We start from the raw sequence: 14,681 nt of genomic DNA, 5'->3' as shown, positions 1-14,681 counted from the left end.
TACTATAACTATGAAGGAATGGGTATTTACAAATCTACAGAACAGATTTATTCAAAGCCAAAGTCTGACTTTGAATAAATAAAAAATACAATAGGATATCCTTCAGTGATAGTACTCTATGAAGTATTGTGTGGTACTCTTAAGGAATGGTGATCTACTAAGGAAGGAACAAGTTTTTTTAGTCAAAGTTTGCTAAGTGAAGTCAAGTTTACTCTTTTTATGAGAGTAGTGCTTTGCTCAGACCCCATAGAGTAAAATAACATAATACTTTGCCTGGTTGCATTGTTTGAAGTATTAAGTACTGTAAAATTCTGTACTGCTGTACTGTAATCAATACTGTGCCGGAGTAGTGATCCTCCGATTGGTGTCACAGGTCACAGTTTGGAAAAGAGGTCATTTTTCTTTTAATGATCCATTAACACATTAACACTTGTTTTACTTGGTTTTACATTGTTATTAGCATAACCATCATAGCATTGTCAGCTGGCTCCATTTATCAGCAGCTCCAACAGCTCCACCACCGTGGAGCTCAAACGGACATCAGACATGTCAGGAATACTTCAGGCACTTCTTACGCTCTTTCAGTGCAGAATGATGCGTCCACATCTTCTAAAACTGGACTTCAGCAGAAACAAACCTCTCTGACATGAAACCACTTGGGTGGTGAGACTTTTATAAGCCCGACTACCAACAGCAACAAGCCAGCGTTCTAACATGCCTCATCTTGTGCTCCATCTCAACCGATATCTGATTGTCTGTTTTGAGACAAATGTTTAGTCTGGTTGGTGGCGCATGGCCTTTTTCCTCAGTTCATGTTTGCTATGGATAAAAACAAGCTGCCTCCTCTTGTTGCAGCGCGTGCCACTCTCTCCCTCATGGGGGTGTGTTACGCGTGGACCAAGCAGGAGGAGATGGAAATCAGGCAAACCAAAGAAAACAGCCGACCTCCAACTGCTGGAGCTGGGTAAATTCATTGATTTGGTCATAGAGCAATGGGGGAAGTCCTCCTGATGGCATTTTCAACACTTCCATATATAGACTGGAACACTTCCTGCAAACTTTCCTGCAGCCAATCAGAACAGAACATTTAGAAAAAGAGCACCAGCAAATGGTGAGCAATTCATACTCTGAAACAAGACAGGAAAACCAAAATTGTGAAGAAAAAGAACATTCCAACAAGATAACTTTTAAATGTAAACATTGAAACTCAAACAGGAACACACATGCAAAAACATTCAGCATCATCCTCACAGGTTTAAAACATCGATACAGATACTTTGAAACACAACCAGTCAAAATAAGCTTAACTTATTTCCTCTCAAATCTTACTTCAAACATATCAGCTATGAAGCAATAATTTCCTGCCCCCCACCCCCACCTCATCATTGTCTTTAAAGAAGCTGCTCTCAGAATCTCACAAATCCATCTGAGAGTCCAGCAGGGAGGCACCGGGTCCCATTTTTATAGTCTTTAGTCTGACTTGAACATGGATCAGAGCCAACAGCTTCATTCCTCGGGCAGTCACTCCACCAATAGACAGGAGGGAGATGGTGGTGGACTTACAAGAACCTGGATGTTAACCTCAGCAGCAAACACCAAACACTGTACAGGGGGGGCAAACTTTTGCAAGGAGGCCCAGGTGGTGAGGTGAAAGTCTGACTCTCTTTGTAATACTTTTCATTTCTTCCCATCAACAAATACATTTCAACATATTTTTTACAGTAGCGTGTCATGTCTGGTAGTGTCTCTTCCAAATGAATTCCTTGAAAACAGCCACAGTCTTTTGGCATATTATTCAGACACAGTTGTTTCATATTTGATTGAAAAAATATGCTAAATTCCACCTTTCCTGGAAGTAATGACACAGTCATCCATCCATCCATTTTCTAAACCTGTTTTGTCCCTGCGGGGTCACAGGGCTGCTGGAGCCTGACCTGGGCACTTAAAGGCAGGGTGCCCCCCGCACAGGTCACTAGTCTGTTGCAAGACCACAACCACAAACCCATACACACTCACAGTCACACCTAGTGACAATTTAGAGTCACAACTGAACCTCTGAAGCATGTTTTTGGATGGTGGGAAGAAGCTGGAGTCCCTGGAGAGGACCTACTCATGCACATGACAGTGTGGTCTCAGTATTGCAATGGCTTAAAATGTAATTTAACCAACCACAATCAAGAAATTGCAAAGAGTTTTTAGCTGATTATTGCTTTTATGAAAAGAGCCTCTAGCTTGTTGGAAAGTCAACCTTTGGACATGCCTGCTCTACAGGATGGTCTAAAGCAGGCTAGAGGAGGCTGCAGCATGGAGTTGAGGGCTCACTCCTGAGAAGCTTCTATGACTTTGCTGTGGCTTCAGCACATCTGTGGGGCTCATGTTGCTGGAGCAGCAGCATCACAGACATGGACTGTCAGGATCTGGGCGCGGACACAAACGCAGGACACAGAATGGCTCCAAACGAATGTCATTTTATTTCTACAACGTTGTTGCTGAAAGGCTAGGGGGCTCGTGACTCTCGAAAACACACAAGACGATCTGGCAGTGTTGGCAGGAGAAATGCAGACTTATATAGGAGGGACAAGTACAGGTGCATTCATTAGGAGGACGGAAACCAGGTGGAAGAAGTTAACATTATCACCCCCTGATCCCAATCCCCACATGGACAGGAAGAAGCTGGACAGCATCTTCAATAAGTTCAGCTTTATCCTGGACTGCCCCCTGGAATCTTTCAAGGAGGTGAGAGGCAGAGGGGTCCTAGCTAAACTGACATCATGTTGGACCATGTATCCCAGCCACGGCAGGATGCCTGACTGTCCTGGAGAGAAGCTTCAGGGACAGGTTGGTCCACCCTTGTTGTGTGAAGGAGAGATCTTGCAGGTCTGTCCTTCTTGTTGCTGTCAGACTCAACAACAGACGTCTGTGTCTGGACCTTTACACCCAAATACCCATAGAATCTGCCCCAACATCCTATTCTGCTGAACTGTACACAACAACTCTCTTTCTTTTGATATTTAACCACACACCGGTGTACATATTGTTCATGACTTATGTATTTCATGTATGTGTGCATAACCTTCCTAAATAATTAGAACCTCATGGAAAAATGTATTGATTTCATAACTCCATTCAAAAGGTTAAACTTTCATAGAATATTAATTTAGAAAAGGTGTTTTTGCTGTTTAAACATATTCTTGTAGCCTTCGGTTCACGATGGACATATATATGTAAAGAAAATTTAGACTGAAATTGAATCTATGAGTATTTCTTTATTCAAATTGCTGTGATTCAGGAGCAGAGGAAAAAAAGCTGTTTGAAAAAGCTTGTAGTTGTGACATGGAATCAGTAAGCCACAAGATCTCTGCTTCCCTCCGTTCTAATGCATCCACGAGCAGACAAATAGATCCATGAACGTCTTTGTTTTCCTCGTCTGAACTGGAATCTGGATCAGAGCTGTACTGGAGCTCCAATATTACCAATATAAAGTGTAAACAAAGGGATGATGGGAGGGGGAAAGGTCACACCCCGCCAACAGTCCCGCCCACAACTTAGAGGTGAATTTCTAATGAACTCCAGCTGCTCTGGAAAATCTGTTTACCTAAAAATGTGTCCAGCAGATCAACAGAAAGTCTAATGGAAGGAGAACTGTCAGGAGAAGATGATCCAGCAAAGAGGACGACCGTGGGCTTCAGCGGATTACCCAAAAGATTCAAGAACCTGCAGACATCCAGACAGAGTGGAATGAGGAACAGCTTCACAAACCTCCAGATTCAGGAGATGGACTACTACATCGTGGTTCCTCAGGTCAAGACACTTCTGATCCTGGACCACCGGAGGAACCGTCTTAACTGAGCCTAGGAGAAGAAGGACTGTTGGCCAGAGGTCTAAGCTCCTGTTTTCTGATCAAAGGAAAGTGCGTCTTTCATTTGGGAATCGAGGTCCAAAGGTTTGGAGGAAGACTGGTGAGGAGCAGAACCCAAACTGCTGGAGGTCCAGAGAGAAATCTCCACACTCAGTCATGATCTGGACTGCAATGTCCAGCTCTGCTGTTGGTAAACACTGCTGTCTTCAACAGTCTAACAGATCTTCATGACTCCTCCTGCTGAGGATCTAGATGGAGATGAAGATTTCCTCTGCCAGCAGGACCCGGACCCTACCTGCATTGAAGATGGACATTTCATCCAGAAAATACTTTATTTTGGTTGATTTAATGTGATCAGAATCTCTGTCTTTATCTTTTTGCAACTGAGAAGCAAAACATGACTTCTCCACAGTTTTCTGATTTTCTGAAATCTTGTTTTTGTTGGTTTTATGAGCTGGAGCTCCAATTTATGTTAAGATAAACAAACAAATGCTTGAAATCAAAGAAACAGTGGGCAATGCATCTGTGTTCTATGACAATTTAATGTTTATGAATTGAATTAAGGAAATGAACAGAGTTTTAGCTGCTGATGAATGAAAGGAGGATCTGCTCAGACCGAAGGTTTTCTTCTCTGTAAATCATTGAACTTCACATGATCTCTGTCTTTGCTTATTCTCTTTCCTGCAATCATTGTGCAGTTCTAGGAGTAGAACTGGATAGCACGTGTTTCCTCAGTGTTTGCAGGCTGAATACTCTCATAATGAGACACCTTCAGTGAGTGTGTCTGGGCCAGTTAGGCTGTTTGATTCTGCTTCACCTGTTCCAGGTGGGAACAGCCTCCAGTGTCCTGCTGATAATGCTTTCTAATGATGAACATCATCTCACCTATCTCCTTTTATTGCTGTTTGTTGCTTGTAGAGCCACCATGAAAACAGTTCTATAAAAGCTTTTAACTGCAGCTGAGAGTGATAAGACATTTCTCTCCTGGCTGAGACACAACTGAATGGTCCTCTTTATAAAGCATCATCATAAAGGCTTTTATGATGATGCTTTTACTGCACACACATTGTGTCTGACAATTGACTTTCAGAAAGATTAAAAACACTTCCTTTAATGGCTACACATGACACTGATGCACAATATTTACAGTCATTGAGGCAAAGGGAACTGCTATCATCCACAATGTCACATAAAGGTGTATCTGAAAAACACACCGACCCTCTCTTTTTCAGCATTACCTTTTCCTGCTGCAGCCGTTCTGCTCTCACACCCACACTGTTCTCTGGAGCATCAGCTGGAACCTGTGTGGATTAGGATGTTGTTGGAGATCTTTAGTGTTTTCCAGCAGAGGGTCAGAATATTACAACATTTCAGTTTCTCTTCCAGCCTCCTGCCCGTTAGTAGAGTCTGCTGTGCTGCTTGAATGGAAACATTCAGAGGTTTTAATGGAGAAGGTAGTACAGTAGCAGGAAAAAGTTTGGGCACCCCGGGCAACCAATTATTAAAGGAAAATCTTGAAAGTGATCATGGGTACCCACACTTTTTCATACGGCTGTATTTTGACCAGTTCTCACAGAAAGGGCTCTTTTTCCAGAACAGCAGCTTACAGGCATGAGTTCTAATGAGACCTGACAGAGAAAAGAGAAGGTGAGCTGACAGAGTCCTCCGGATCCAGGAGCTGCTGCTGGAAGCGGGAGAAGGCAAACTATAGCAGTATAATGAGAAGCAGCAAACAGACTCTCTTTCTGCAGACGAGTCCTGTTTAACCGCATGCTCTCTTATTGGGTACAGATGACCCCACCCTTACATTGATGTGTGATCCCTCCCAGGACAATGGTGGACAGGATTTTAGGTCTGCCGCGGACACCAGTGAAAATAGAAAATTACAAAAATAAAGTTCAGTGCACTGTCTTGTGGGGTCCAGATGACCCACGTTTAAAGTGGTCACCATGATTTTCTTCAGCCTTTCAGAGTAAACTATATTCATATATATGATCATATATTACCTTTGGAACACTAAAAAACAAATTATTTATGACGAGTCATTTTTGTGAATCGTTTTAATACACAAAAGTAAAAGTAAAAGGAGACCTTCGCTCCTTGTTGGTCCCGCCCACTTCACGATGTCATCCTTGAGCCTCCTCAGCATGACCAAACTTTGTAAACAAAACCATGTGACTAAAATCTCCTCAGTCATTGGCCAGCAGCTATAGTGGCATGTCAAAACAGAAGAGAAAGATGGATACGCTGTGGTTTGTATAATCTTGCCAGGATTTTTCCCTCATTCAAACTTTGTATTTTCTGGTGGATTTTGATCGTCTGGATGAAGGTCAGGCTCAAGACTTTTACTGCAGCTTTGGTACCGCGGAGGAATCCTGCATGACGGTTACTGGAGACGCTACAGCTACAGCTACACACGCTAACAAGTGTTTGTGACATGTAGACTGTTGGTAGAATCAATGTGGATCATGTTTAAGGTTGTTTTGTTGAGCATGAATTCATCCGACCACATTTTAATGAGTTTCCGTGTCTCATCGTTGTGGTTTTATGATATTGTTTTTAAGAGAATTTTGTTGGAACTACAATAGAGTTTTAAGATGACGTCACGGCAGCAGCCGGCGCACACCGTGTAATGAGACAGAAAAGAGAGAGACATTTTTTAGTGTTAAAATAAACGTTCTAACAAGTAAACAGTTGAACTAATTATTTCCTTTTGGCTAACATAACAATCTAATGTTCTACATTTGTCTGCGGCTCACCGATCACCTCATTTCTAACGTGTTTACATCACGTGACTGTCGGGTACGGTGACTGTTTAGGTTCAGTTGTTCCGCTCTCGGTTCGTTTCGTATTCAGACTGAGGAATCTCAGAGTGAACAGAAGTTCATTCTGATTGGAAATGAACCGAGACCACCTGGAAAGATGGGTCAGAGAGCGGTTCCTGGTACAGCTGTGGTGCCAAGGTAGTTATCCTCTGTCAGGATACACATTCTGACGGAGGATAACTACCTCGGCACCACAACTCCACGGAGAAAGTGGTTGCGTATTCGTTGCAGTCTGGGGCGGAGCTTGCAGGACAGATTTTTCCTGGAGGGGGCGGTTCACATCGATCTTAAGTCAGCACGTTTCCACCCGCTCGTTTTCATGGGTATGGGAGGGGCTGCTGCATAGAGTGCAGGTTTTTATAGGGTTACTCTTAAAAGCATGAACGGACCAAAATACCGCTTTGAGGTTCTTTATAGTGAGGAATGAACAGTAAAATGCATCTAAAACCTCAAAAAGTAGAATTTTCATGGTAGGACCTCTTTAATGTAAACATATCTAGAATAGCACAAGGGTTACATGCTGTTTGGAGGGAGGCCCTCTTTAGTAAATGCTGATGTATCATTATTGTAGGATGAAAATCTTGTAAAGGAATATAACGTTTGGATTTAGAAACATCCTAGAATTTGTTTCTGAAAGAAGACAAACCTTTAGACGGTTTTGGGGAAGCATTTCTGAATGAATCTAAACGCAGCAGCAGTCCGTGTTTATGTGATGCTGGTGGTCGTGATTCTTCAGTCTGTTAAACTTTCACATGATGGTGTCCAGTCCTCCTCAGAAGGATCTGAACGGTGAGGCCAAGTTTTTGCAGCCTGTGGACTTGAAGTGTTGATGAACAGCAGATGCATGAGCCTGCTTTTACTCTCAGGTCATTAAATCTCACAAACCTCTTTAAAGGTGTCACTGTTTGTTTGATCTTACCCAATTCGTATGGTGTGTAAACTATTGATAGAATTCATTGATTGACACTTTGTAACAAACTTCTTGTTTTCTAGGCTTTCAGCGCCTCCTCTGACTTTAATGGGGGTTAGCCTCTTATGTGTCCTCTTTGGCAGGTTTTTTTTATTTAATGCACCTTATTGACTTTTTGTTGTGCCCTGATAGAGGAATTTATCCCATTGGGATATGAATGAAGTTCAGTTCAAATGCATCTACATGGTTCCAAACTACAAATTGACTTGACCAGTCTAAGCTATTGCAATAAATATAGCTGACCCCATCCCTCTCCTGTGCGTTTCACAGCTGCTGAACCTCTCGGTCACTTTGGTAATAAAAGCTCATCCCACCGTTTGTAAGACTCGTCTCTGAGAATTCCATCCTGGCCTGGTTTTCCTTCGTGCTGATGAGCTGATAGCATTTCCCAGTGTTGTGTCTGTTCTTGTGATCAGTCTGACATAGACCTTCTTGAAGTTGTTTTTTTTCTAGACTGCTCTCATAATGTTGCAGTTGTTTTCTGTGATCTGCCTTTTCCAAATGTGTAACCAGTGGCTTCTTTCAGTCTCAGGACATTCCAATTCAATGAACTGTCATGATCTATCTCAACATGTCTCGATTTAGCAGAGTCCACTCTCTGCTGCCCTCTACTGACTGTTTTATTTCCTCTGCACCTCTGCCGGGTGATTCGACAGGTGATTCGATTCTGACACACGTGCAGTCACCAACACAACCTGCCAGTATTTACTACCAGTCACTGCAGTTACAACCCACCAGTAATATTTCAGCTGAAACCAAAAGGCATTAAGCTCACTTCTGGTTTCTGGCCCACGAGTCATTCTGTTTGCTGTTGCTCCGGGACACTGACTGTCCCATCATACCCATGGCTGTCTCAAAGATCAGGCAGAGCTGATGGAGGAGAGTTTCTAAAATGAGAACAAGCGGCTTCCTACATCCAAACATCAGCATTTTGCCTGTGTTTTGGGAATCATGGCTCTGCATAGACACAGCTCTCGTTCTCATTGCTGCTCACCCAAATGCTAACAGCTTAAGTCTTTACAGGCATTTCCACACGATGCTGCTGGACCGTGTATTTATATATACAGTACTTCTGCCTACAGTGCTGGCAGTCTATACACCAAAACATTTGTATGAATCAGGCTCCAGGACTGAAAACATTGGACCACTTGGTCATTTCATCTTTTCTTTCATTTCTTTCATCTTTTCTTTTATATATTTTGCTTTAATTTAGATTTACATAAACCATCGCTAAATTTGACTCTCACCTCCTTTATTCAATAAAAGGTGTGAACTTATTGAACATAAAACAGAGCCTCTCAGAAAAAGGTTTTACTTTTCTAAACCCAGTTAGCTTTTACTTTTGATTTCCTGTAAGAAACACAGGAAGAAGGAAAACTGAGCTGGTTTTGGAACACTTATAGAACACAGGAAGAGTACAAGATATGTTTAAAAATATATATATTTTAGATAAATAAGTGACGATGAGGATGGAAATCTGGATTTCATTTTTTGATTTTTTTGAAATGTATAAAAGAAGCTACAGCTTCATAAGAAAACCTTCTACAAACTGAGGGGAGATGAAGATCTTCTCTATAAGAGGCCGTATGAGACTTAATTCATACTTTATGTGCGAAAGAGCTTGATGGTAAGTATGAAAGAGTTTGATGATTTGTGTGAAAGAAAGTAAGAATTAAGTCTCACATGGCCTCTCATATACAGTACTTTCATACTTCTCTGCAAGAAGAGCAGAGAAACTCAAAGCATTTTTGCCTTTTAATACAGAGGAAATTATACTGAGGCCTTCAATGTCACTGGTAGAAAAAACAAAAACAAAGTTAACAAACAATCTATGCTGTATGTGTAATTCTTGATTTGTAACTCATACAATATATTTTGTGCATAATTACTAAAATAATAAAATAAAAAAAAATACTAAATACAATTTACACACACACAAATTAAAATGACAACAGCTTGAAACTAACCACACACATAAATGTTTAAAAATTACGCACACATCACTTGTTAAGAAACACAAGACCGCATTTACACCCAAATCTGAGGTGAGACTCTTATCACGTCTCCAAAATTCGTCTGTAAGTGATGCGTTTAAATGCTGCTAGAATTCTAGGTCATTAGTTTTCTTATCAGCCTGTTTGAACTTAGATTGTGAATAATATCTGGTGAAACTTGATATTTTGCCACTTTCTTAAACACATATGCCCGATAATTAATATAAAAAATCATGTATGCACATATCCAAAGTTGCAAACAAATTCAGAATTACGCACGCACAAATCAGGGTGAGACCGTTTTCTCTGCATACTTTTCTTCCTCAACACGTTTTTTCCTCATTTGTTTGTAGAGGAAACACACCTAAAGCTGATGTTCCTTCAGGAACCCGAACAGCTCCTCACTTCTCCATGGTTTCTTTCTTTGGGGTTCAGAGTCAGTCCTGCCTGGCCGGCTCTCTTCACACTGACTTCAGAGGTTGTCTCCAGGCTGGTACTGAGGCTCAGTGGCAGTGAAGTAGTCCTCCAGGAAGAACTGCAGGTATTCAAAGGTGGGCCTCCCCTCTGGTTCCTTTTTCCAGCATTGTAACATGAGCTCATGCATGGAGGTGGGGCAGTCCTGGGGGCATGGCATCCTGTAGCCCAGGTCCACCTGGTCCAGGACCTCTCTGTTACTCATGCCTAACATATAACACAAGAAGACATTGACAAAGAGCAGCCATGCCTGGAAAATTAAATTAATATAAAAGTTTCACTGAGACATTTGAACCAAGAGTTCTCTGTAAACCTGTGTTTTTGTGAGGGGAGGGGGTTCCTTTGATACCTTTTAGGAGTACACAGCTCAGAACTCAAAGGTGACTATGTATTTTTACTATGTATTTTCACGTTGAAGTAACTAAGTAGGCGTGGGAATATATGTGTTCACTTCTTCCCACTCCTTTTCAAGCAATCAATCAAACTCTACTTGGTTTTAGTTAATGACTTATTTCATGAATCAACCTACGTGTGTCTTTGTTTGTTTTATTCATTGCATTTCATTATTTCTGTAATGAGTTTGATAAACCTGTGTGATTTTTTTGGAACTTGTTTTTTCCACAATTTATGGTTGAAACCGACCGGCTGACCCTTTCTTTGTACCCTTACTCCCCACCTCTAACATCCCACCCTCTCCTTCTTTTTTCTGTCTGGTCCACCAACAAAGAAATGCAAACATAATTTATATAAACAGAGTTAAGCCTCAAAGTTTTTGGATGAATATACATTGTGTGTATCTAAAGAAAAAAGCCTGTATTATAACAGTAAACTATGTCCAACACTAACATTTAATTAAAAGAAAATAAAAAAGCCAAATTAAAAGATAAACAGTTAGGTAAAGCAAAACATGGGTGGCATTATATAAGCTTGTGTCTTACCATTCCTTTTCCAGCAGTTAATCAAACTCCTTTCAACAAACTTTATATTTGAATAGTTTCATTGTGTCATGCACTATGCAAAACAGCTAATTTGTCTATTTATGATTATGAGCAATAATTAAATTATTTAAAAAAGAAAGATTTTTTAATTTTTTTATGTTTTTAATACCTAAACATCAATTTAATTCAAATAAATACATTTAAATCCAACTAAAATGTAGCAGAAGAGAATCTCCACGTGGGACATTTTAACAACAAAGGTATCAACAAAAGCTTTCAGCACATTAGTGATGTTCTAAAAATGACTCAGCCTTCTATGCTCTACTGCAAGACGTTTGTCTTACCTGGGTATGGGACTCGACCTTTGGTGACAAGCTCTGTTAAAAAGACCCCGAATGACCACACGTCAGACTTGATGGTGAACCTCCCAAACATCGCTGCCTCAGGGGCGGTCCACTTGATGGGGAACTTTGCACCTGGGGTAGGCAGTCACGCTGGATTAGCTTTGACATGTGATGGACTTGTCAACATGGATACTTCAAATCATGTTGGAAGCTTTATCCTGATCAGAACTTTTTACACAAGATAGACCAGAGATATTTCCTGTTTTTGGTGACTTAAAAAGGTAAAAGTAAAGAATAATGGACTATACTAATTAATATGTGGTAAATGTGAAGTAGGGGTGTAACGGATCCCGGTTTATCTGTGATCCATTACACCCCTAATCTGAAGTATCTAAGAGTGTTTCATGGAATACTCAGTGGTGGTGAAAGTTGTGATTGTAACTTCTACCAGTTTGGTCTTCATAAACCCTTGCCTACCAACATAAAACTGCTCTGATAAAACTTTGAGCAGGTAGCCATGAGCTAAAGGAAGGTACCATCACAAGAAAGAAACATTGCTGTCAAGACAGAATTGTTGGTGGTTCTCTGTCAATGTAAAAAAACTGCCCGATGATGGTTAAAACAATGTACAACTAAAAGTAACCGTAAATAAAAGATTAAACACTGAGGCAGGAAGCGTGTACATCTTTTTTCTGGTGTAAGCCACAGCTGGGGAGATCCGTGAGAAGGGTCCAAAAGGCGTTTAGAGTCGCATTGTCTCGCAATCCCTCATTCTGCACGGTGCTGGGGGGGTGATTAATATTCGTCACATAATAAGCAAATCACCTATGGGGGACTATTGCTCTGTTCATTTGAAATTCGTTCGGGTGTTTGGTGAATTTTAGTCATTCAGTCATGATATATATATATATATATATATATATATATATATATATGTGTAATTAATACGTTTTTCTTGGATTCCTCGTTAGTTGATGTGAGCAGATGTCTGTCGAGGGTCTCAGCTGATGTGTCTGTACGTCAATTCAGTTTGGAGCTGTTCAGAATTTTTGGATGGTTGAGAATTACACAGTTTATGCATAGTTCATATGCAGTCCAGATGCCAATCATACACAACTGTGCAGGTCTCATGTGAGAACCATACAGGGTTCGCACGTTCCCCCGTCTCGGCGACTCTGAAGGTGCATCGGGTCTTTCTCGTAGATCTCCATTGTTTTGGCTTCCACCGGGGTGGTGCTGTCTTGGTGGGGTCCCACCCCCAACGCGCTGCATTGGCTGATGCCTAACAGCTGATTAAGAATAGAAACCAGGGGAATCAGACTGGTGGGGCTGTCCATTAGCTAAGCTGGAGTCGTCAAAGTAGCTGAAGAGACCCTGTGGGCTCAAAGTGCCAGGGCTGGATGAAGTCCACCTTGAGAGTTTCAAGTCTGGATGCTGTAGAGTGTCTTGGCTGATATGCCATGAGGCAGTGAGGGGCAGTACCACTGGACTGGGGTGGTGGTTCCCCGTCTGGTGTGCTCCAACTACTGGGTATTTCAGACTCCTTAGCCTCCCTGGAGAGTCTGCTTCTGAGTACTGGAGAGGAGAGTTCAGCCCAGTCGGGCTGCGGTTTCTGTCCTGGTCGTGGAACAGGGGACCAACTCTACCCATTTCTTGATATGGTTCATTTTTATATACAAACATCTCAGTTTTTGCCTCATTTGTCAGAAAAAAGTTCTCACAGAAGTTTTTGCCTGGTGGTAAATTCATTATAATCACACGATCTTCCAACTTTTCTAAGGGTGTCATCATTTTATCCAGACTATTGTTTTCTACATTTTCAATATTTAATATTTTAGTGTCTAATGAGAATATTCTTTCATTATAATAGAACAGAACAGAACAGAAGAATAGAATAGAATAGCCTTTAAAAATAACTTTGTTGAAGTCATGTATTCATCCTGGAAGAAGACTGGAGTCCTACCTTGCCGTGCAGTGTACTCGTTATCTTCAATCAGCCTTGCTAGGCCAAAGTCTGCGATCTTACAAGCCATGTTCTCCCCCACCAGGATGTTGGCGGCGCGTAAGTCTCTGTGGATGTAGTTCATCCTCTCGATGTAAGCCATGCCTGCTGACACCTGCAGGTCAGCATGGACGTGGAAACAAGAGAATCAAACAGTTTGGAAATGAGTTGGCCGTTCAAACAAATTCAAACTAACCTGACCACAACTTTAACAGGACATAACAAAAACAAGGAACTTCATATAATCTCTGTTTTTCAGGTATGAAAAACATAAACCAGTCTCATCTTTTGAGAGACTTTGGCTTCGTTCTTTCGCCTAGCTCGAAGCTCACATCAACAAGGCTCTAACAAAGCTTTGTTTACAGATGATTCATAGAGTTGTTCTTCTTGCTGCTTAGAAACCTCATGTCATATCTCCACAAGAGATGTACCTGTGCTGCCATGTCCACCAGGTCAGGAAGCTTCAAGTCTCGTCCTTCTCCAGTCTTCAGGAAGTCCAGAAGGCTTCCTGCAGAACAGAAGCATAAGTGATGTTTCTCTGTGACACATGAACACTTTATCTGGAAAAACAGAAGTAAATCAGTCTTTCTAAACCATGTCATTCTGAGGCCGGGTCACACTGGGACTACATACATTTTACACATGTTCCACGTATGTCATTTAGGGCTTTCATGATACATCCATGATAAACGTAATTCATAAGTATTCATGCGTCCTTCATTGATAATCTGCTCAGATGTCCATCAAGGGTCATTGAAGTAGAAGTAGGAATGAACCAGATTCATTGAATTTCTTCACTTCGAGACAGAGGAACCTCAGCAGGAGTTGCAGCTGGGGGATCCACAAGAAGGACCGCGTCAAGTTTAGAGTCCCATTCTCTCATGACTCGCATTCTGAGAGACAGGGGGACATGCAAACCATGTATAGTTCTTGCATGAGTCATGCACATTGTGACTGATTGCCATCTGAATTGCGTAGGAACTATGCATGAACTATTTAAATCTCACTGGGCAAAAATTCTGATCAGCTAGAAACTGAATTGACGTAAAGACACGTCAGCCGAGATCCTCGACAGACACCTGCTCACATCAACTAACGAGGAACGCAAGAAAAATGTACAGATTACGTGTATCATGCAGGTATCACGATGGACTGAAATTCACACGGATCACTAATGAATTGCAAATGAAAAATGTAATAATCATGCAGTAATCATCCATAGTTCATGCATGATCTGCTCATTATGTTATGGGTGTATAAATCAGCCAATCGTTC

General features: G+C 41.4%; 1 protein-coding gene across 3 annotated transcripts in view; it reads right to left on the bottom strand.

Moving 5' to 3' along the window:
• Window positions 1-8,366: 8,366 nt before the first annotated feature.
• The window catches only part of fynb (FYN proto-oncogene, Src family tyrosine kinase b), a 32,897-nt gene continuing 26,582 nt past the window's right edge, over window positions 8,367-14,681 (bottom strand). For 2 of the 3 annotated variants that reach the window (XM_024291780.2, XM_024291781.2), the window contains exons 9-12: window positions 13,838-13,914; window positions 13,368-13,521; window positions 11,405-11,536; window positions 8,367-10,329 (exon numbers count right to left, since the gene is read on the bottom strand). In XM_024291780.2, coding sequence (XP_024147548.1) covers window positions 10,121-10,329; window positions 11,405-11,536; window positions 13,368-13,521; window positions 13,838-13,914 — 572 coding nt within the window. In that variant the 3' untranslated portion in view covers window positions 8,367-10,120. The remainder of the gene's footprint in view (window positions 10,330-11,404; window positions 11,537-13,367; window positions 13,522-13,837; window positions 13,915-14,681) is intronic. The other variant, XM_024291782.2, reaches the window with a different exon arrangement.

The sequence above is a fragment of the Oryzias melastigma genome, linkage group LG24 (genome assembly GCF_002922805.2).
Source record: "Oryzias melastigma strain HK-1 linkage group LG24, ASM292280v2, whole genome shotgun sequence".
In the NCBI taxonomy this organism is placed as follows: Eukaryota; Metazoa; Chordata; class Actinopteri; order Beloniformes; family Adrianichthyidae; genus Oryzias; species Oryzias melastigma.
This window is presented reverse-complemented; position numbering and strand designations above follow the sequence as displayed.